The sequence below is a fragment of the Sciurus carolinensis genome, chromosome 8 (genome assembly GCF_902686445.1).
Source record: "Sciurus carolinensis chromosome 8, mSciCar1.2, whole genome shotgun sequence".
NCBI lineage: Eukaryota > Metazoa > Chordata > Mammalia > Rodentia > Sciuridae > Sciurus > Sciurus carolinensis.
This window is the reverse complement of record NC_062220.1, coordinates 18060177-18082469: the sequence shown is the minus strand read 5'-3', so window position 1 is coordinate 18082469 and position 22293 is coordinate 18060177. Positions and strand designations below refer to the sequence as shown.

The 22293-nt window shown below is 37.8% G+C and overlaps 1 protein-coding gene across 3 annotated transcripts in view; it reads left to right on the top strand.

Annotated features, from left to right (window-relative positions):
• Positions 1-21578, top strand: part of Chrm2 (cholinergic receptor muscarinic 2) — a 135538-nt gene extending 113960 nt beyond the window's left edge. For 2 of the 3 annotated variants that reach the window (XM_047562791.1, XM_047562790.1), the window contains one exon: positions 16255-21578. In XM_047562791.1, the coding sequence (XP_047418747.1) occupies positions 16295-17695 (1401 nt within the window). In that variant the 5' untranslated portion in view covers positions 16255-16294 and the 3' untranslated portion in view covers positions 17696-21578. Of the gene's footprint in view, positions 1-93; positions 321-16254 lie in introns of those variants that run through there. The other variant, XM_047562792.1, reaches the window with a different exon arrangement.
• Positions 21579-22293: the final 715 nt, after the last annotated feature.

Genomic DNA, 22293 nt, shown 5'->3' with positions numbered 1-22293 from the left:
CTCCTGCTCCTGCATTGAAGCTGCTATTGGATGAGTTGGTAGGTAAATATGGAGCTCGATTGAAAGAATTAGTTTGCACTTGTATGTTTTCAATATCAAGAGTGAAATGAAGATACAGATAGCAATTTGAATCTAATTTCCAAGCTTGCATGGATGAAGGGTCACAGAAGGAAGCTGAGATGTACCAGGATATTGGGAGTGGGAGGAATGGAGATCATGACAAAGGGACCTGGCTGAGGTGGAGCAGAGGACTCTGCAGTGAGTTCAGCAAGGCTGAAGGAGTGCAGATTCACTGGAGAGGCACCTGTTTTCTATGGCAGGTAAGTGAGATAGTGTGTTGGGAAAAATTCAGATCCAAGGAAGAAGTGAGTGACATCATCTCTGACCTCTCAGTCAAGCATCGTGGGGATCCTCAGAGAATTAAAGTAAAATTAGAATCATGGAACGTTTTATGAGGGGGAGGTTGGATTCAGACATCCTCACTGCCCCAGAGGACAAAAACCAAACACAGAGAGGTTACATAGCGCCTCCCAGATGAGAAGGCAGATATTCAACCATGGTAGACCCCTGCTCTTTCCAGGAGTTTAGAACAACACTGCTGTTTAAAAACAGAGATCCACGTAGGAACTGTCATATTTTTGAGATAAAACAGATTCAAAACCAAAACCTTTCTCAGATAGTGCTCCCGAAGTCTCGAAGTCTTGAATTAAAAAATTAAGGAGGACACACACGCACACACTTGGGAGGAGAAAACAACAGGAGCAGCTACCATTCAGGCAAGACAGCCCAGTGAATGACTTGCACAAAATGAAGGGCCGCAGGGAGGTGTCCTTGGATTCATTCAGCTGCTTTCAACAGAAAATCCTTACCTGGATAATTTAATAACTTGAGACCAACGCTTATTTGCATGGGAGGTTTATTAATAATTGGTCCACGGACACTATTCACAATTCATGCCTCCCTTTTTCGCCTGCTTATCTCTTTTTCATCATGTAGCTAAAGATGGAAATCACTGGAGTCATTAAATGCTGTCATTATGATGCTTCAATAACGTATTGATAAACCAGGTGTGGTGGCACATTGTAATCCCAGTGACTCGGGAGGCTGAGGCAGGAGGATCACAAGTTCAAAGCCAGCCTCAGCAACTTAGCAAGGCTCTAAGCAACTCAGTGAGACCCTGTCTCTAAATAAAATGTAAAAAAAAAGCTGGGGATGTGGCTCAGTGCTTAAGTGCCACTGGGTTCAATCCCAGGCACCAAAAAAAAAAAAAAAGGTATTGATATTTAAACAGAAGTTATGCAGAACATATTTTTGCTCTGATTACATCCATAATCCGCTGCGATTTGTTGTACACATACAACAAATAAACAGAAGAGACAGTGTTCTCCAACATCCCCACATACATGATGCTGTTACGTGACAAGAAAGGATCCACTTATGGATAACATTAGTAACAGAAAACAGTTATTAGCAAATTGATCTATTATATACTTAGAACAAATTCAGTAATAAATAGTGATTATTTGAATATGAGAGGTTATGACTTCAGGGCAACTATTATTAACCAGAAAAATAAGACAAAGCTATATCATTCTTCCAATATTCAGATATTCAAGAATCTGCTTTGTAAATAACAGAAAGTATAAAACAACATCTCAAACAGGCCTACCATAGTGGCCATTCTGCAAATTATACAAGTGATTTTCTTCCTATTTCTACTCTTGACCTAGCCAGAGACAATATTTTTTTATTTAATTTTTTTTGAACAGTAATAAATATTTTTAAAAAAAAATTCTTTTCACATATGTATATAGGGTAATAATGTCTGTCTCAATCTATTGTCCTTCCCATCCCCACCTGCCATACCCCTCCCCTCACTCCCCTCTGCACAATCCAAAATTCCTTCCCCTACCCACCCCCCACTATGGATTAGCATCCACTTATCAGAGAAAACATCTGGCCATTGGTTTTTTGGGATTGGTTTATTTCACTTAGCATGATATTCTCCAGTTCCATCCATTTACCTGCAAATGTCGTAATTTCATTCTTCTTTGAAGCTGAGTAATATTCCATTGTATGAATATACCACATTTTTTATCCATCATCTGTTGAAGGACATCTGGGTTGGTTCCATAGTTTAACTATTATGAATTGAGCTGCATAAACATTGATGTGGCTGCATCACTGTAATATGCTGATTTTAAGTCCTTTGGGTATAAACCGAGGAGTGGGATAGCTGCATCAAATGGTGGTTCCATTCCAAGTTTTCTTAAAAATCTCCATAATGTTTACCAAAGTGATTGCACCAATCTGCAACTAATCAACTATGTATGAGTGCACCTTTTCCCCCGCATCTTCACCAACATTTATTATTGCTTGTATTCTTGATAATTACCATTCTGACTGGAGTGAGATGAAATCTTAGAGCAGTTTTGATTTGCATTTCTCTAATTGCAAGAGGTAATGGACATTTTCCCATATGTTTGTTGATCGATTGTATTTCTTCTTCTGTGAAGTTCCTTAGTCCATTTACTGATTAGGTTATTTTTGGTTTTGGTTTTAAGTTTTTTGAGTTCTTTATACATCTTGGAGATTATGCTCTGTCTGAGGTGCATGTGGTAAAGATTTTCTCCCACTCTGTAGGCTCTCTCTTCAAATTATTGATTATTTCCTTTGCTGAGAAAAAACTTTTTAGTTTGAATCCATCCGATTTATTAATTCTTCTTTTTACTTCTTGCGCTTTAGGAGTCTTGGTAAGGAAGTCAGGGCCTAGGCCGACCTGACAAAGATTTGGGCCTACCTTTTGTTCTATTAAGCACAGGGTCTACCAGAGACAATTTTAAGCCTTTATTAAGTCTAAAACTAAAGGATTCAGAGCCTGGAGTGAACTTAAATCCTTTCGTGAGCATCATTTCATTTGATTCTTCAAATTAGTAACCAGCTGAGCAGAGGTCATCACAACATGAACAATGAGAAAACTTGTTCTTGAAGAATTAAGAAACAAGAAAAATTTTAGGTGAGTGCTCACGTGCTCAGATTGGAGTGGGGCATTTTCAAAGTGCTATGGCAGATCTTCATAAAGTCACAGCTGGTAGACCAGATCACACCAGGACCTGAACCCAGGAGAGCAGCAATCTAAGCAGTAAAGCTGGGCACCTAGAAACTGAAACCTGGCCTAAGATTCTACCAAGAGGGTTCTCACTGCCAGTTTGGTTGTTGACAAACAGCTTTTGATAGTTTCTAACTGAAGTGGCCTTCATTGCCGTGGCGATTCCAGACTCCAATGCTCTTTAAGGCCTCTGAATACTGTTACCCTCCTCATCCTCAATATAGGGATCAAGGAAATTTTCCTGAACACCCAATTCATTAGCATCTCTGGAAGTAACTGAATTCACTGTCATTCTTCTCCCCTTCCCTTCTATTTGTGAGATTAATTCTGGAATTCTCTCTCCATGTCTCCAGATTCATTCTCTTTTACTTCCTTCAGTTCTTGCCTAACCAGAGATGACTATTGCTCTTAAGTTTTGGGATATTTCTTCTCTTCATTATCTTTCATAATTTCTACTTTTCCTTTAAAAAAACCAACTAAACCAAATATTTCTTATTTTATTTATTCATTGTCATATCTGGAAATTGAACTCAGATTCTTACACATGCTAGGAAAGTATTCTACCACCGAGTTACATCCTCAGCCCTAAACCAAATTTAAAGGCCTCCCTTAACCTACTTTTATTTTAAATCACTTCATTTCTCTGATTTGTTTTATTCTCAAGGTACAAATCAGAGATCTGTCCATTCACATTTTTGTTTGTTACCAATCCAACTTTGCATACTACTGTGCATGTAACCAGAACTATTTTCCTTTTATTTTTATTTTCTGGCTTTTATATCTTTGTGTATTTTGCTGAAAGTAATTCATAATTTTCCAATTCATTTAACCTCAGTGTATGAAAATATTGTTTGAGGTATACAAATCCAGTGAGTCTTTTAAAGTAACCACTCAAGGGTTTATGTTTGCTTGAAAAGGAATGTGCAGTTCCTCTTAAGAATACAGGAGTTAGTTATGGTTCAGTGATACCCAAATCTTTATTTTAAGGCACATTTGGAAGTTTGAGGATGTACTGGACATTGTGACAAACATAATGAAAACCCTTCCCACCATCCCTACCCCCTACAACGCGTCTTGGTATTTTTGTAGTCTAGTTACTTCTTCCATTCCAGTCTAGTGGGCTGTTTCACTGTGACTTACTAGGTTAATCCCTTTTGAAAGAGGTCAGCTTTGCTCACGGGATCTTTTTTTTTTTAATTTTAATAACAAATACAAAAAGGAAAAGAAGGAAAAAAATAACAGGCCCAATCGTCAACTTTCAGCTTTACAATGAACTCAGAAAGCAATCAAATGAGGGAAGAGCCAGAGGCAGCTGCTCACAAGTTACATTCCTAAATGCCCACACAGAGCAGAGGATGCTTTATCATGAAGAACAAGGACTATGAGGACTTTAGCTGAGCGTTCCCATCGCACTAGCCACCCATAAGCCAGGGTGAAGACTGAGGGATGCATAGACCTGCTCCCCACGGCTACTGTGAAAATTGGGGTGGCTCATCAGACAGGGCCATAGGGTCTGTACAGCAAATGATTAGGTATCATTTTACCCCAAAGGACTGAATCCCTGTCTTGCTGCTGGAACTCAGCTCTGACCTAGTTTTGACTCCTGAATTCTAGGATGGTGAAACTGTGTCCATTGTCTAGCAGAATAATATTTCCAGATAATGTTTTTTTTTAATATTTTTAAACTATGTAGATGGACACAATGTCTTTATTTTATTCATTTATTTATATGTGGTGCTGAGGATCAAACCTAGTGCCTCACATGTGCCAGGGACCCTACCACTGAGCTACAAACCTAGTTAATGTTTTTTTTTTTATAGTCTCCAAATCCATAAATGGAGTTACATTTCTTACTTTTAGCCAGTCATACCAGAAGAGTAACATGGCATGCAAGATTAGGGAGTAGCTCCTCTTGATGTGGTTCTCAAACAGCTGATGTCACCTCATAAATGCTACACTTATTGAAGATGGGAGGGGTGAGGGAGAAAGTGAATAAATATATGGAAGATAAGGACTTGGAGGAAGCAGCTGGGATTATGAAGAGAAGAGACGAGTCAGGACAACAGGCAATTGGCTGAAAGAATGCTCTTGACTTCTATTGGTCACAAGGTGTCTTCTTTCAATGAGTAAAACCACTAACTTGAAACTTGGAATGCAGTTGTTTCTTTGAAAGCAGCACCAGAGTCATCTGTGAAATGGAAGTCACAAATTCATTTTATGACTATTCATAGCGCATGTTCTAAGCATTCACAATATTACAGATAGTGATTTTTTTTTTCTATTTTTCTATTTGCCAGCAAGAAATCTCTTAGTTTCAGGATTGCTTCTGAATTTGTGAACAACTAAATTTCTTTCTTTAGTACCTCAGAAAAATAATCTCCTCCAAAATTCACTACGTTGAGCTAAAATATCAGTTTAGAATCACAAAATAATTGTTCATGAATTGACAGCAAGAAGTGTGAATGGAGGCTCACCTGTCTGTAACCTTCTGACCCTTTGGTTCGTCAGAGACCGGCTTATTGAAGTTTAGATTGATGATTCCACTTTAGCACCAGTGCCTGAATAGCACAGAATGATAGTGGGATTTCTGGAAGCCTTAAGATGAATTGAAGTAAATAATAAAAGTTATATGAAATTGACTCATAGTAAATAAAAGTCAAATTACTTTCTTATATTTGGGGGGAAATATGAAGAGTGTGATTTGATCCTTTCTGATTTTTTTTTTCTTTATGCTCTGCTTGCTTTTAAGAGTCACCTGTCAGTTATAATAAACTCCATCATAGCAAGTGTTTATGGAGCACCTTCAAGGAGCCCAGCATACTGTGTTCAAATAAAAGAACTCATGCATGTCACATGCTATTTTCCATGTCTGTGAGATCTTTCAGAAATGGAAAAGCGTTCAACATATTTAAGTTCACACAACCAGAAAACAGCAGTGATAGGCTTCATCTTCAGGCTTATTGATTCCACTGACACCTCAGAGTTTTCTGTGTGTAAAGTTACAGGAAGAAGAGCTGGTTCACTTATAGAGAGCAAGAAGCCAGCCTTCTGCTGGTCCATCCCTCAGACATGTATTCAGGACCTTCGCTGCTCTCTCCCTCCAGATGTGTCCACCAGATAGTTCCATTCTTAACACTTGGATGATTACATACAGCAGTTCAGTTCAGGCCTTGGGAGGCCCCCTGTGTAATACATTGTCACTTTGCACCCATACTTCATAAGAAATTTTTCTTAACCTGTATACCTTTAGCAGAAGAAATATTGTCTTTCTTTTCTTCTCATATGTTTTATCATAACTTCCTCCTCAACTGACGCACTTGACTGACATGGTGATTAGGTGAAGAATCCAGGGTAAAATCTCTCAGCCTCCTGCTTCCTTCCACCTTGGGATCTTCTAGGGATTTGATAATTACTCACAGAATCCTACATCTTCTTCGAGGTCCACCTATGCATATCCTTCTCTCAGCAAACTCAAACTGCTTTGCTGTTAGGAATTCAACAGTGTTTCTGAGACCTGTGCACAAGTCTTAATCTGTTGACAACCTATCCATTGGAAAGTCTTCTCTTCTCATGGAATGGAAACTGTGTTTAAACACCTCCTTATGTGAACTGCTCAAACTTTAGTTACTTTTTATTAGATTACGTGGTGAAGATGGAGGTAGATAAAAAGTGGTGGGGCCATTACCAAACCAAGATGGTGTACCTGAGGATGAGAAAAGTCAATTTTGTCAGAACTTTCATGCTGGGCAAAGCTGCCTCCTGGGAAGGTGGAGATTTGAGGTCTGCAGTAATAGCTCAGTCTGCCTGAGAGATATGCTTTTCCTGTGGAGAGTCTGTGACTGAAGGAGAGTTGGGATATTTAAATATTCAAATAGGTTCTAAAAACTGGTGATGGGACCAAAAATGGGAGACGACTGGATGAAGAGCAGACTGGGTGACAATGAAATGACATGTCACATAATAATGTTGTGATTCCCCCTGAGATTATCAACAAGAAGTGGTTTATTTCAAGCAGGTAGAGCTGACTGCCCTGATTTACCACAGAAACCTCTTCATTCTCTCTGACCAACTTGCTTTATTTTAACTCTAAATTAGTGCTTCGGAGACACAAATCTTTGCTGAGTTGATGCAGATTTTTATGTTCCCTCATCTCAGTTGCCATTTGGTAAAGACTTTCATCTTCTCCCTGCCCTGATTTTTCAAGTTTTCGTGAGATAACACTGTGGTCATTTTGCTCAGTTCTAGAAATAGTCTGCAATCAGACTCTGGGCAAACAATCATTCTGTGTTTCGATTGGAAACAATAAAAATAGTCGCTGCCCATTACTTTCTACACTTCCTTACTATTTATTTTTATAGCTTCATTGAATCTGGTATGAATCATAAGTATATGAGGCCTGTATCATTTCTGTCATTGAAAACTGTGAGGATCCAAAGTTCATGGAGGTAAATTTGCTTCTCTGGGTTCTAGGTACCTACATTCTAGATTTTGCTCCCGGATTAGGGGGTATCTCTTAAGCTTATCCTTATAGGTGCATGTGATTTAAAGGGTGGTAGCCAGTAAATTTATATCTATAAAACAATCTAATTACATTTATTTTTCATGCAAATGTGATTTTTATGAAAAGTAACACATGCATTAATGGTCTTTTTCTTTCTTTTCTTAAGCAATGCAGCCTAAAGTAGAGAACCACTTAAATAGATGTCTATGCCAGTCATACACAATGTTTCATGCCTGCAATCCCAGCAACACCAGAGGCTGAGGCAGGAGGGTCTCAAGTTTCAAGTTCAAGGCCAACCTGGGCAACCTAGTGAGACCCAGAGCACTTACCAAGATCCTGTCTCAAAATTTAAAAATGTTAACTTAGTGGTTAAGTGCCCCTGGGTTCAATCCCTGCTATCAAAAAAGAACAAACAACTGAATATTGCTGTGTACATTTAAGTCTTCTTGCCTATGCTCAACTATTATACGTGCCTTATCTGAATGTTTATTTTCTTTACACTTGGAAGAAAAATATTTCACTTCTGTGTGCACCTCCTAACCTGTTCACCACTTCCGATCCCACTTATTTTACCCTGGATATCCTCGTCTACCCTGCAGAGGAAACACAGTAACTTCCTCTTTGACCTCTCTTCTCCTAAACTGCTTTTCCTTCCTCTCTCCCGAGCTGTCCTTGATCAGCTGTCCCAAATCCTCTTGCCATGTGCTCAACTTCCAAGGGAAGGCACGTGTACCATTGAAAACACTCCCAAACAGGGTGCATTGTTTGAATTGATCGGTTTCTCCAGAGAACAACAGCTTTCATTCTAGAATTTTCCATGGGCATCATAATAAGCCTCAATGCCTCTGCAAATTTGATTCACATTTTTAATTCAAAGCAATGAATTAACTAATTTAGAGTTATTAAACCAGCAGCCTGCCAACTTCAGGGGGAAAAGAAAAATAAAACAAAAACAAAAAAAGCCAACTACACATTTTCAGCTCCTCGAGATGGTAGGGAAGACACAGACTTTGATTCAAATCCAGCTGCCTAATCAAACGCAACCTTCAGCAGCTCTGCGGGCGCTGCTTCCACTCTCCTTTCACTACTCCTGCTTGAGAGGACAGAACAACCTTTTCACAGAGAGCTTCCTCTTTCAAGGACTGTGTGCTCTGGAGCACACTGATTAGCCTGCACCCTCTCTGCCACTGCATCCATCATCCCTCTGGAGTTCTGTCAAATTCCTCACACAGGGAAGGGTGGGTGCTGCAGGACTTACTCAGATGGAATTTGACTTTTAAAAGTCAAAAGTTTGGGATTTTCCAGGTTTCTACTTGTCTAGATCTCTTTTCCTTTCCAGCAGGAGGTGTGCTAAAATGCGCTAGGCTTGTCATGAGAAAGACAAGGATCCTAGTTAAGTTGTGTTTACCACAATGTCCCCATTAGTCATGACATTATTTAGGGTAAGTGGTGTTGGTGATGTGTTCTGAAGAGGGAAAGGATGGCTTGGCTGTCACGAAGTAGAGGCTTGTCCCAGAATCACTAAGCCTAGTGTCACACTTGACAAGCAGCCAAAGAAGCCCAGCACACGTGTTCACACCATAACAAGGTCTTGCATAATCCTGACGGTTTTTTGCACTGAGAAAAATTCCTGAATTATCTTCCATGGGTACTACTGTGAAGATCGGATTGCTGTTTCAGCTATTTTCACTCTTCTACCATTTGCTTTTGCATTCTTTTCTTTTTGGTCAAAGTGCAGCCTCCGCGTAGTAACGTGCACACCCCTTAAAGGCGCCCTTGGAAAATGTCATGTGTTTTCAGTGTGGCTGTTTTCTCCCCTAATATTTTACTTACTGAACATTTAATAAAGTCCACTGTTCTGTGCTGCAGTTTCCTAAATGGGAAAAACACATTGCTTCCAGAATACTTTTGACACATTATTTTGGGATCACATGAAAAACTCAGTGTAGGTGAGTAAGCCTTGTACTATGTTCTTGTTCAAGTTTCTGAACCTAACGGGTGTATATTTCTTAGGAAAGATTACCAGGGAGCCTTCTGTATCTATTTCTTTCACCCCATTCTGACCAGTCTTCCTCAGTAGATCCCTGGTCCTGGCATCTGTCATTACATTGCTCCGGAATTGGTATAGATAACTGGAAGTTTCTATTTGTGTCTCTCCTGCATGATAGATTCCTTATGGGCAAGAATGTTTTGTCTCTGGGAACCCATTCCTCTTCACTTCCACCCCAACAGCTCTTGATCACATAGGAAGTTCTGGTCATCAGCTCACAAGGGCCCTTCGACAGCAATTTTGTAATGAAAAAGGAACAACCCTAATTTCAGGGCTCCTACTCTTCCCTGAAGACACTACCCCCACCAGTGCAAATTGCTGTTGCACTGAGATCCAGGAGTCCACAAGGAAGCAGTAGAAATGTTGACCTACACCCCACATGCAGTTGACTCAAAAGAAACCCTGCAAATACCATAATATTACTCTTCTTTATGGCTGAACAATATTTCATTTGTATATATACCACAGTTTCTTTATCCAAGCATCTGAAGAAGGGCATCTAAAGCAGTCTGTAAAAATAAATAAAATTAAAAAATAAACCCTGATTAAAGGGCAAAAATTATAAAAACTCACCCCATTTCTGTGTGATGTTGCCAAAGCAGTCAGAAGTTAGAATGTCAATATTGTCATCTGGAGTGTGAGACTTCCTCCTGAGCCCCAGGCAAAAGCTACTCTTTACCTGTCAGTAAAATTTAAAGAAATTCATGATTTGCAAGGGCCATTGTAATACAAGCAAACTATGTTATCAGCTGCATCAATTTTAAATCTCATACAACAAAATCTTCCCTTAGAAAAAGAGGCTTTTGCTCCCCAAAACTTCCTTGAATAAATCTCTCCTCATGTTTTTTCTTTTTCTCTCCTATTTTATTGATGGAAGGAGTGATGGTTATTGATAATCTCAAATCCTACTTAATACCTGTACCAATTTTGATTACAGATTACTGGGATTATTTGAACGTTAAAAATATCAAAAACAGATCATATATTACATACCTCAAAAGTCACATCTTCTGTGTCCGAAAAAATTGACACTCAGAATGTCACTTATCAGATTAATATATACCACATTTACTTATAAATATCATGTATAAATTAAAAATAAATAAGCTTAATTTGCTTCCTAATCAAGTATTACACAGCACACGATCACCACATCTCATTCTTAAGACAAAAAGAGAATGTTCGGGTTCCTTCCCCCATCATCTGCTATTCCCTCAGAAGGTAGGGTCTTATTTCCAATGATATTTGGAAATATTTAATATTTTCTGTGTTACCACATTGTATCAACCTTATATTTTTCTTCTTTTCTGTGATAGTATTTTATATACATACTGAAAGTTATATATCTAAGTATGATATGATCATAACAAAATTTTAATTATCTGGGTCCGGGGTTGTGGCTCAGGGGTAGAGCTTGCCTATCATGTGTGAGGCATCAGGTTTGATTCTCAACACTGCATATAAATAAATAAAATAAAAGTCTATTGACATGTAAAAATAATTTTAAAAAATTAACTATCTCAAGACATATGATGGTGTTTAGTTCATATGTATATATATATATATATATACATATATATACATATGTACATATACATATATACATATAATTTAAAGGATAACATGGCTTATTGCTGCCCTGTCAGTTGTGGGAATTTCAGGCAACTCTGGCAAGGTTGATGATTCCGTCACTGTGTCTGTTCAGTGAATATGCTGTTTTTTTAGATCGCAATAACTGGAAGAGATGGGGGAAGATCATCCAGAACATCTTGCCATTGTTGACAATTTGTTCAAATAGAAGCAGAAATTAGAAAGTGTACATTTTAAAAACAAAAGTTAAAAGAAATATAAGCAATTATAAATTGAACTTCATGAAAGTCCCTCTTGATTTCCAAACTCCCTTCTTGTCCTAAATTAGATTTCACAATCACATGTCTCCCTCCAGATTTGATGGTTTCTGACACAGATTCATTTTTTTCCTGACTCTCTTATTCTTGTAGAGCACTTTTTTAGTGATTTACTTTCTGTTGCATGGTGGAACATTAGTGGAAATAATGTATTCCTAGGGGTCAGACAGATCTAAATTTGAGTGACAGCTCATTGTCATCTGTAAAACTGGAAAAGAGAATAATAATAAATTTTAGGGTTATTGTGAGAATTTTTTATTACTTTTTTTATTTTTACAGACTGCATTTTGATTTGTTGTACACAAATGGAGTACATCTTTTCTTTCTATGTTTGTGCATGATGTAGATTCATACCATTTGTGTAATCATACATGTATGTACATAGGATAATGATGTCTGTCTCATTCCACCATATTGTGAGAATTAAATAAAGTAATATGTGAAAAAAGAAAGTCTAGCACTTAGGCTAGACAGGTGCTAGACTTTCTTACTACACTATGGATGCACCTATGAAAGTATTCTTCACATGTTCATTAGGCTTACTGCCTGAGCTGGGAAAGGTGTGAAGAAAATCCCATTTATTTTATTTAATTATCAACTTGTGTCTAAATGTATTTCAGAATATTTTAAAAATTGTAATTAGTATTCTCTCTTTAGCAATTCAGAAAAAAAAATTAATGTTAGTATTTAGAAAATATATGCCATCAATATGAGTGTTTTTGTGAGGGGCCATTTATTAGTTCACATGGTGATATATACATATAGCTATTTTTCCAGTGCTAAGGATCAAAACCAGGGTCTTTTGCATATCTTGCTGCATCACTCACCTACATACCAGATCTCTTACTAATAAAAACTTACAGTTTTTGATGGTTGTTTTTAGTAAAATGTTTTGCATCTCCAATATCACATATTTTTTTGTGCAGAACCTCACTTATTAGTTCCTTATCTTACTGTGATTATCTCCACTCAAAGTCACAATATTGGCCTAGACAAGATGATCTTCACTTTGTTTTCTTAATCATGGACCCAACTTGACGTTTGAGCCCAAGGCCCTGGCGTGGCAGGTCACTGGTGTTGACGAGTGACTGTAGCTACTGACAGCAGTCCTCAGACAGTGTTTGTAGTAGAGGCTAGGGTTGGGTGCCCTAGGTTTCAGTCTCAAGCAACCTAATTCCTTGATCTTTAACATGTATGAAAGGTGTGTAATAAAATTACTAATCACCTTTTGAGTTGCTTTGAAGAGCAATTATCCTTTAAGTGTGTTATCATCATTATAATTTTTGTTAGTATTAATGCTATTGGTAGTTTAATATCATTGGTAATGATAATTTAGTACTACTTCTACCTCCAAACCCTGCACCTTCCCACTGTTAATGTGGTTCAAAGACACACACACACACACACACACACACACACCAGTTTCTGTTAGCTATTAGGAAAGGTGAATAATTTATACCCATTTGACAGGTGTGAAAATTACTAGTATTTCCTTAATAGTTAACATTTATAGATCATGGTTCAAAGACCTTATGTCACCATGAACCTTGCCACTACTCTGAAAGAAAAGGAAGATTGATTATTATTACTCCTGTTTGAGAGAAAAGAAAATTAAGGTTTGGAATTTAAGTGACAGGCTCAGAGTCACACAGCTTATAATCGAGAGTAGAGATTAGAACTCATAACATTGTGAAGAAAATACTGAATCACAGTTACATTCCTCTCTGCTATGTATAGGGACTCAAGTAGCAAACAAACTGAGGGCAGAGAATTTTTCATCTCATAAGTTTCCATAGCACTTTCAGAACTTAGAAACCAAATTGTGAAATACCAGATGGACTCTCATGACACACTTGCCATGCTAAGTTGCTGAGCTCTTCGGAGGTCATCTTCATCATTTAGTCTGTTGTGATTATGTTGTTTCATCAATGATGTAATCATTAGTGCTTTAATGACACCCTATGGTGCCACACCAGAAGTGAAAGCTTTTACAGAAATTTAAACAGCAGAAGCAGCGAGGGGTTGATGGACTTGATGAACGGAAGCTTTCTTTCATGGAAGAGGAAGCTACATATCTAGTCCGTGCATACACTAGAAGAAAGCAAGACAGAATTTTTTCCACTTTTACACAGAGCATTATTATAACTCAGAAAATAATACAACTGAAAATTCAGGGGATGTTATAGTAACTAAGTATGTTAATATGATGTAAATGTACTGTGCTGTACCTCAGTAAGAATTCCAAGTTCACCAAAAGAGTCCGTTACTAGCATCCTCTGGGTGCAATTCATCTCCGTGCTGCCTGCCTAACAACTTCCTGTGATACTGGATGAATTATAATTCTTCCAAGGAGAGGGGACACAGAGAAAGAGTATCTAACCCGCTGGGAAGGATAATGGGTTTAGTTGTAGATCATCTGCTCACCAGCCTTGGGATGAAAGCAAAGGTATAATTTCAGTTTTCTTCTTCACATAAGGAGGTGATAGAATCTGCCCCATATATTTCTATAGCTGTTAGCATTTAGGAAGGTACCTATTTGGGAGACCTAAGGCTGCAATTTCCTTTAATTATTTTTCTATTGAAAAAAGTGCATGCCACTTGTAAACAGAAGGAGGATGAGTAGGAAGGAGGAAAATAAATAAATAAATAATAAGTAAGGGGCAGAGTGAGAATTATTGACTGTTAATATAAATTCTACAATAATAATAATTATTAGCACCAATTATGACAAGAACCAGAAGACCAAGAACAAATAACTTAGTTACTCTTACAGTGACTTAATCTATCGAATAAAGGATCAAATCTGTTGATTTCAAAAATATATTTTTAAACTTAAATGCTATACATTATTCTCCCAGAGAAATTACCAAATATTGTCTTAAAACTAGACTGCAGTCCCATATATTTGGGTTTTTATTTTTAAATTATGAAGCTGAATATCTCTTTTATATGAAAAAATTACTTATGTTTAATTTTTCTTTGATCTAACTAGCATACCAGTGTTTTAGGTGATTGGTCTTCCATCTTTCCTTTTTTTCCAGACTATTTTGTATTAAGGAAAATAGGTGATTTTCTTTAAATATTCTTACAAATATTTTTCCTATTTTAATTTTTTTCTCTCTGCAAAAATGATGCATGTAGTACTTAATGTATATTTTTATGGCTATTGTATTTGCAGTCTTATCTATTAGGGTCAAAATCCTACTCTATTATCAATATTTTTATTATTAGAATGCTTGAAGATAATTTGCTTTCTCAACTAGAATAAACCATTTGTTCAAATGCTATTTCTGCTGTGAAGGTACTTACCAAAGAATTTTCTACCTGGATTTCAAGAGCAAACCACTGCCCTACTGAATCTCATACCATTACTGGAAATAAGTGATTTCAGAATCAATAGGGATTTCTGAATTTTGAAGGGATACCAAATACTTTCTCTGTAATTGTTTTTTTCTGACACGCAACTTGCAGCAGTTTTGTCCAAAGGAGGTGGAAGTTGGATTACGTATTCCCTTAGATGCATTTCTCCGGAAACATAATTCTTGATGATCTCCTATCTTTCTGTCCTAAAGGCCCACAATATGTTCTCCCTTATGGAAGATCACTGGGTGGTCATCAGACTTTGGCAGCATGGTGTGGAAAAATGTCCATGATGTGTTTACTCTAGTGCAACAGGGTTAGGCAGCAGAGAGTGCACAGGGCTTTAATAATCATCTCTCTCTCAAGCTATCTTAGCGGCCAGAGTTCATGCCTCTCACAAGCAGGAACTCTGTCCTCATCATCACAGAATGCTCAGACTATATCACAATGCCTAACAGAGAGAAGCTGCTCCATAGGATGAGGACAAGGTGGATGAATGAAGGAGTGTGCAAACAGGTTCACAATCTCATCCCTGTCACTGACTTCATATGTGAGCGGATACCAGTTTCTCCACTTTCTGAACCACAGTTCCATCTTCAGCAAAGCACAGTAAAAAACAGAGTTCATAGTGGTTTGAAGGAAAAAAAAATTCTGAAAATTGGTACAATTATATCGATATGCATTTAATAAGCAATATGGAATAATGGAAGTGTTAATGCTAGGTGACAATGACTGCAAGCATAAAACAGAGGTCAGAGAAAATAGTTCTTTGGGGGGAATTATATTGACTAATAAAATATCATTATGCTGTCTTTACTATTCCTCTCCTCAATATAATTATGAAAAAGGATTAGAACTACCAGGAGGGAAGGTTCCATTGACTAGAGAAGTCACACACACATTTTCATTCTTTCTCCCTAACTTTGTCCTCCCACTGTTTTATTAATTTTTATGTACATTCTAGAAGTCTCTGGATGCTTTGGAAATTTTTATATGTAATTTTGGTTTTTAGTTCAATTCATCAGAATTACGCTCTACTTAATTCATGAGATGGAGAGATGATGCATAGTTACATACTCACATCCCTGTATGGACACATTCAAAATGTTATTGGACTTCAAGTTCATTGCCAACCTGGAAGGACCTCTTGAATCCTCCTTATAAAATGTTTTCCCTTCTTGTGGGGAACTGTTATAGGCAGGCACAATAATCATGCAAGAGAAGAAAGATAGCAAGGAGTGGGAGGAAATAAAATTCAAAAGAAATCTAAAGTATTTTAAAGCAATGTTTATATTATAATTTTGAATTTTATTCTATTTCCTTGCAGGCTTAAATGTTGATTTGGCTACTTGGCTACTGAACACAAAATGAATAACTCAACAAACTCCTCTAATAATGGCCTGGCTATTACCAGTCCTTATAAGACATTCGAAGTGGTATTTATTGTCCTTGTGGCTGGATCCCTCAGCTTGGTGACCATTATCGGGAACATCCTGGTCATGGTTTCCATTAAAGTCAACCGCCACCTCCAGACAGTCAACAATTACTTTTTGTTCAGCTTGGCCTGTGCTGACCTCATCATAGGTGTTTTCTCCATGAACTTGTACACCCTCTACACTGTGATTGGCTACTGGCCTCTAGGGCCTGTGGTGTGTGACCTGTGGCTTGCCTTGGACTATGTGGTCAGCAATGCCTCTGTCATGAATCTGCTCATCATCAGCTTTGACAGGTACTTCTGTGTCACCAAACCTCTGACCTACCCAGTTAAGCGGACCACGAAAATGGCAGGGATGATGATCGCAGCTGCTTGGGTCCTGTCCTTCATCCTCTGGGCTCCAGCCATTCTCTTCTGGCAGTTCATCGTAGGGGTGAGAACTGTGGAGGATGGGGAATGCTACATTCAGTTTTTCTCCAATGCCGCCGTCACCTTTGGTACTGCCATTGCAGCTTTCTACTTGCCAGTGATCATCATGACTGTGCTGTATTGGCATATATCCCGAGCCAGCAAGAGCAGGATAAAGAAGGAAAAGAAGGAGCCTGTGGCCAACCAAGATCCAGTTTCTCCAAGCCTGGTGCAAGGAAGAATAGTGAAGCCAAATAATAACAATATGCCCGGCAATGACGGTGGCCTGGAACACAACAGAATTCAGAACGGCAAGGCCCCCAGAGATGCTGTGACTGAGAACTGCGTCCAGGGGGAGGAGAAAGAGAGCTCCAATGACTCCACTTCAGTCAGTGCTGTGGCCTCTAATATGAGGGATGATGAAATAACCCAGGATGAAAACACAGTTTCCACTTCCTTGGGCCATTCCAAAGATGAGAACTCGAAGCAAACATGCATCAAAATTGTCACCAAGACCCAAAAAGGTGACTCCTGCACGCCAACGAACACCACTGTGGAGCTAGTTGGGTCTTCGGGTCAGAACGGAGAGGAAAAACAGAACATTGTAGCCCGCAAGATCGTGAAGATGACCAAGCAGCCTGCAAAGAAGAAGCCTCCTCCTTCCCGGGAAAAGAAAGTGACCAGGACGATCTTGGCTATTCTGTTGGCTTTTATCATCACCTGGGCTCCATACAATGTCATGGTGCTTATTAACACCTTCTGTGCACCGTGCATCCCCAACACAGTGTGGACCATTGGTTACTGGCTCTGTTACATCAACAGTACTATCAACCCTGCCTGCTACGCACTGTGCAATGCCACCTTCAAGAAGACCTTCAAACACCTTCTCATGTGTCATTACAAGAACATAGGTGCAACGAGGTAAAACATCTTTGAAAAGAAGAGAAACGGTCAGGGGAGCTTGGGAAGTATAAGAGGATAGAAGAGCTCTGAGTTTTAAAATCTCTGCCATTGCACTTTATAGTCTTATTATGGAATGGGAAATGAAGGAGCTTCACAGTGACCCTCTACTCTGCCTAAGCTCCAGTTTGAAAAAAAAACTTGCACCTTATAAACACTGTCAGTTTAGGAGCAATGAGAACAGGAAAGAGACATGTTGGAATTGTTCATTTAAGGAAAAATCTATGCTGCCGTACTCTTTTGAAGAAGGGCTTCTGAATCTACAATTTTATGAGTCCCTGCACAAGAAGAAAAACCTATTTTTTTTGTTGTTGCTGTTTCTTTTTCCTGTTGGTGTCAAGTGTCCATCATGTGAGGATGAAATATGCCGTAGGTTCACACTAACATGGAGACTTCGATATGGAGAAATGGACCTTATACAATGGGCATGTGAAGAAAGAAAATCAAAAAGGCTGCAGAAATGGTCTCCAGAGTGTTAAGCATATTTGGTTCTTTTGGTATGATCTTATTCAGAGAACTGCAATACAATCAGTGCTTATTTTTTCACCTGTCCCTTTTCCCATCCATGAAAAAAAAAAAAAAAAAAAAAAAGAAGAAAGCAAACAAAAAAAACCCACCTAGATTCCTAGGTTACAAGATTTTTTTTCTTATTATAGTATTGGTTTGCACTTCTCCATTCTACATGGCTTATGGGTAATACCTGAGGGGCTTTCATTAAATCCAGCTGGAGACAACTGGAACACAGGCAATTCACCCCTCCCACTGCATCCTTTGCCTTCCTAGGAGGTGTAAATTGTATAAGACTTTCATTCACTTATGATCCTATGTGTGGGACATAGTCTCCAATCTGGTTTCCTTCTAAACTAGTTTTTTATTTTTATAGAATAGTCTACCTAAAACATGAAAATGCTTGAGAAAGCAGTCATTCTAAAGTTGAGATTTCCTCAAATTAAAAAATGGTCAGTCCAGCTGGAGAAAGTATGCAGAAGCCATGTTGAATTTCAACATGAGAAAGATATGAGGGTTAGAGTTGTTTCTGTTTGAACCTGAATCTGCCTGACCCAAGTAGGAAATGTTAACTTGTATAATACAAACTCCTGATATTTTCAATAGCTTTTTTCATTTGGATTTCTAAACAAGATTAGTTTACTTATTCTGTCTCAGAAGAGTTAGATCTTCAATTCATTGCCCAATAATGGTTGATATTCAAATTATAATCAAGTAAGGTGCATAACTATGCCATTATCTGTTGGAAGGAGAAAAAAATTCAGAAACATTAACCGAAAGTACATATTTCATATTCCTCAACTTGTCAACTTTCCCTAAGATTATTTAACACAACATTCTCTGGTTTCAGTAGAATCGCAGTAATCTTTGTGATCAGAATGTATCAATTAATCAAACAGCAGTCCAACAAACTCTCAGAATCTGACTGAAGAATGTAGGTGGGTGTTCCCTTGTCTTTTCTCACTATCTAATTCTAAACTTCATGTCAGGAATTATTATAGTGTCATTATACAGAAACTGGTCCATGTACAGACTTGCTATTTTGTAGCACAAAAAATGTAGGATTAATCAATTCACATTTCACTCATGTTAATCCTTTATATCTTTTCTTACATTATTCACCACAGTCTTCCAATCAGATTTTCTAAAGATGGCCCAATGGGTAGAAATTAAATTTGCAAATGTTATTTCAAATGTCATGAATTGCATTTACAATTTATGGGCTTTACAATATCTTGCCCAGATATGATGTGGTAGGTAATATGAGTTACATGACAAATTTGTCAGAATTAAACCCTAGAACTTATTAGTGTTATTTTGTATAACTTTTCTCACCTATTGGGAGAGTTAAAAAGAAGAGGGAAGAAGAAGCAGCACAGGGCACCAACAAAAGTTGTGACTCAGTAAGAAGAAAATTTCCCACAATATTGTAGGTAACTTATTTTTTATAATAATAACTTCTTGCTTCAACAATATCATCAACTCACCCCCAATATTCTATGTGTTACCTCATAGCATCCATCTATATGGACTCAAATAATTCAGTATAAACTTTTGCATTTTAAATTCACATTTTTTCCATATCATTTCATCAAATCAGCTCATCAATTGAGTGGAAAGGACATCAAGTCCATGGGCTTCTTGTTACCCGTAAACAAAGGAACCACTTGGCTTGCTATTTCACTTTTTCATTTGTTGTACCTCCATGGGGTAGATTTGGTTTTAGTTGGGATGAATGCTTTGGATCCCAAGGTCTATGATTCAGCATCTATTTTATTTGCTCCAAGAATCCAAATATTGGGAATCAAACTGTCTCTTTCTCTCCATTGCCATTAGAGGGGTCCATTTCTTCCTTCTGTTCTTGATATACACCACAGTCACCACAACTTCATGGAAAAAGAAACTACCAAGTTAAAGAAAAGAATCAAAGTTAGACTGACATTCCCTGGAAACCAGAATCAGAAAAATGGAAGGAACACTGAAGTGATTGAGAGATATGGAAGCTGAATTCAAAAAATTTTATTAACTATTTCTAGATTTGCCTATTTCAGTGACTCCCTGCCAGGGGCAATTTTCCTCCCAGGGGACATTTAGCAATGTGAGCTTAATTGTCACAAGTTGGAGAAAGACATTTTTACCTAGTGGGTAGGGCCAGAAACATTGCTGAACAGGTCACCATGCACAGGAGAGGCTCCCCACCCCCTCCAAACAAAATTTATTTATTTTGAAATGTAAATAATGCCATGGCTAAGAAGCTTGTGTTTATAAGGAATTTCTAGAATTAATCTCCTGTAAGTGGAGAAATAACCCACTTTTAGAAAATTAATGCAAATTGCTCACCTCTTGGAAAAGGAAAGTAAAATTAATCAATAATGTTTAAGAAACATTCCTTCATTCACTGGAGTATTTGCAATTCTCAGACTGGGAACACAGGCCATATGTATGTAGTCAAAATCACCCATCCCTGCATATTGTCCATTATTTCTAACATCTTAATGTTTGATCATGATTGCCATGCAGTACAGTCAAAGCTTGTAGTTGTTGTCCATCAAAAATGTTTGCAGTTCATATAGTCAGTTTCTATCAGAGCTGCCATTTTTCTTTTCAGAATAATGAAGAGTCATTTAAAGAAACAACATGATTCATCTCCTTTGCTTTTGCTGGAAACATCAATATCTGTTTAGTCTTTATTGCTTCTTTCCTCATAGCAATAATGTAAATATCCCAGAGTGGTCTTGAAAGAAGAGGGGATTAAGAATATAAAATGAGCCAGTACTTTCCTGAAAAAAGAAATAATTGTCCAGTTCATCCTTACTTTAATCCCAGGTCCCTAGCATAGGACAGAGTTGCCAACATAATACGTCACAAGAAATAAGCTCTCTGGGTTGAAATGTGGAAGCTGGAGGTCCCATATACTCTGCTTTTGGTCCACTCACTGATTTTTGATCTTGAAGAGATGACATTTTTGGGAGATGGGCGTTCAAATGATGGCAACAGTTACTTAGTAATAATGCAGTCTACTTACTTTTATTTTCTTCTACTTAGTTCATTGATAGTTGCCTCCCCCATCCAGTTTGATAACATCCTTCTCAACAACCATAGTACTGGTGTTGCAAATAGACTAGGAAAGCACCCACAGCTGGATGAACCTGTGTATTTTCAGCATGTATATACAATACCCTGCCTCTTCAATAAGCTTCTCTCAAAAGGATGCACGCTGTAGCATGAACTGTGTGCATATTTAATATATCTTCCTGGAATATGCTGTATGCTTAATATATATACTATAAATACAATAATAAAATGTACAATAGAAATACATATTTCTGTATGCAAATAAATATATTATACACAAAATCTTGGTATGCAATGTGGTGTATGTTGCTTTGGAAAAAATAAGAGTAGATTTTATGTGCCCCGTTTTCAAAGAAAGCAGTGTTTGCATTTGAAGAAAGAGATTTTAGAGCAGCCCAAATCCTACTTATATTAATATTCAACTGCTTTATAATCTTCCAGAGCCAGGCAGCGATTTTAAATATCTCTTGGAGGAGTAAATTAATAAATCTTGCTGGCATCAATCCGCATGACAACCAGGCTTTCTTCTCCTGCACCCCTGACAGGCTGGTGATGAGAATCTTCCCAGCTGGTGCAGTCCCAACAGCTGTGTTGATCTAGTGTCTGATTGCCTGATGAGGCTGCACCCAACCCGTTCTCAGAAAGTTTCACTCTCTTCCAAATTAACTGATTTTAGGGAAATAAAAAATAATCATACTGGGAGAAAAGGATGACCTTCAGAATATTTTTTATTCTGATAAACAAGGTAAAAAATTGTACAAGCACTGTATTTTATAAACCACTCTTTCAACTGGGCTCCAATACAGCCTCCCATACATTAAACACCAAAAATTTTTTAATGAAGTATAAAATTGCAAGTTTCCCCATGAAATTATGAAACAGATGGCTTGTTCTCAAGTGTCCTACATTTTCTCCACAAAGTCTCTTCCTCTCTCTGTTGCACTCTCTCCTAAGAATATTTCCCTTGGTCCACATTCTCCC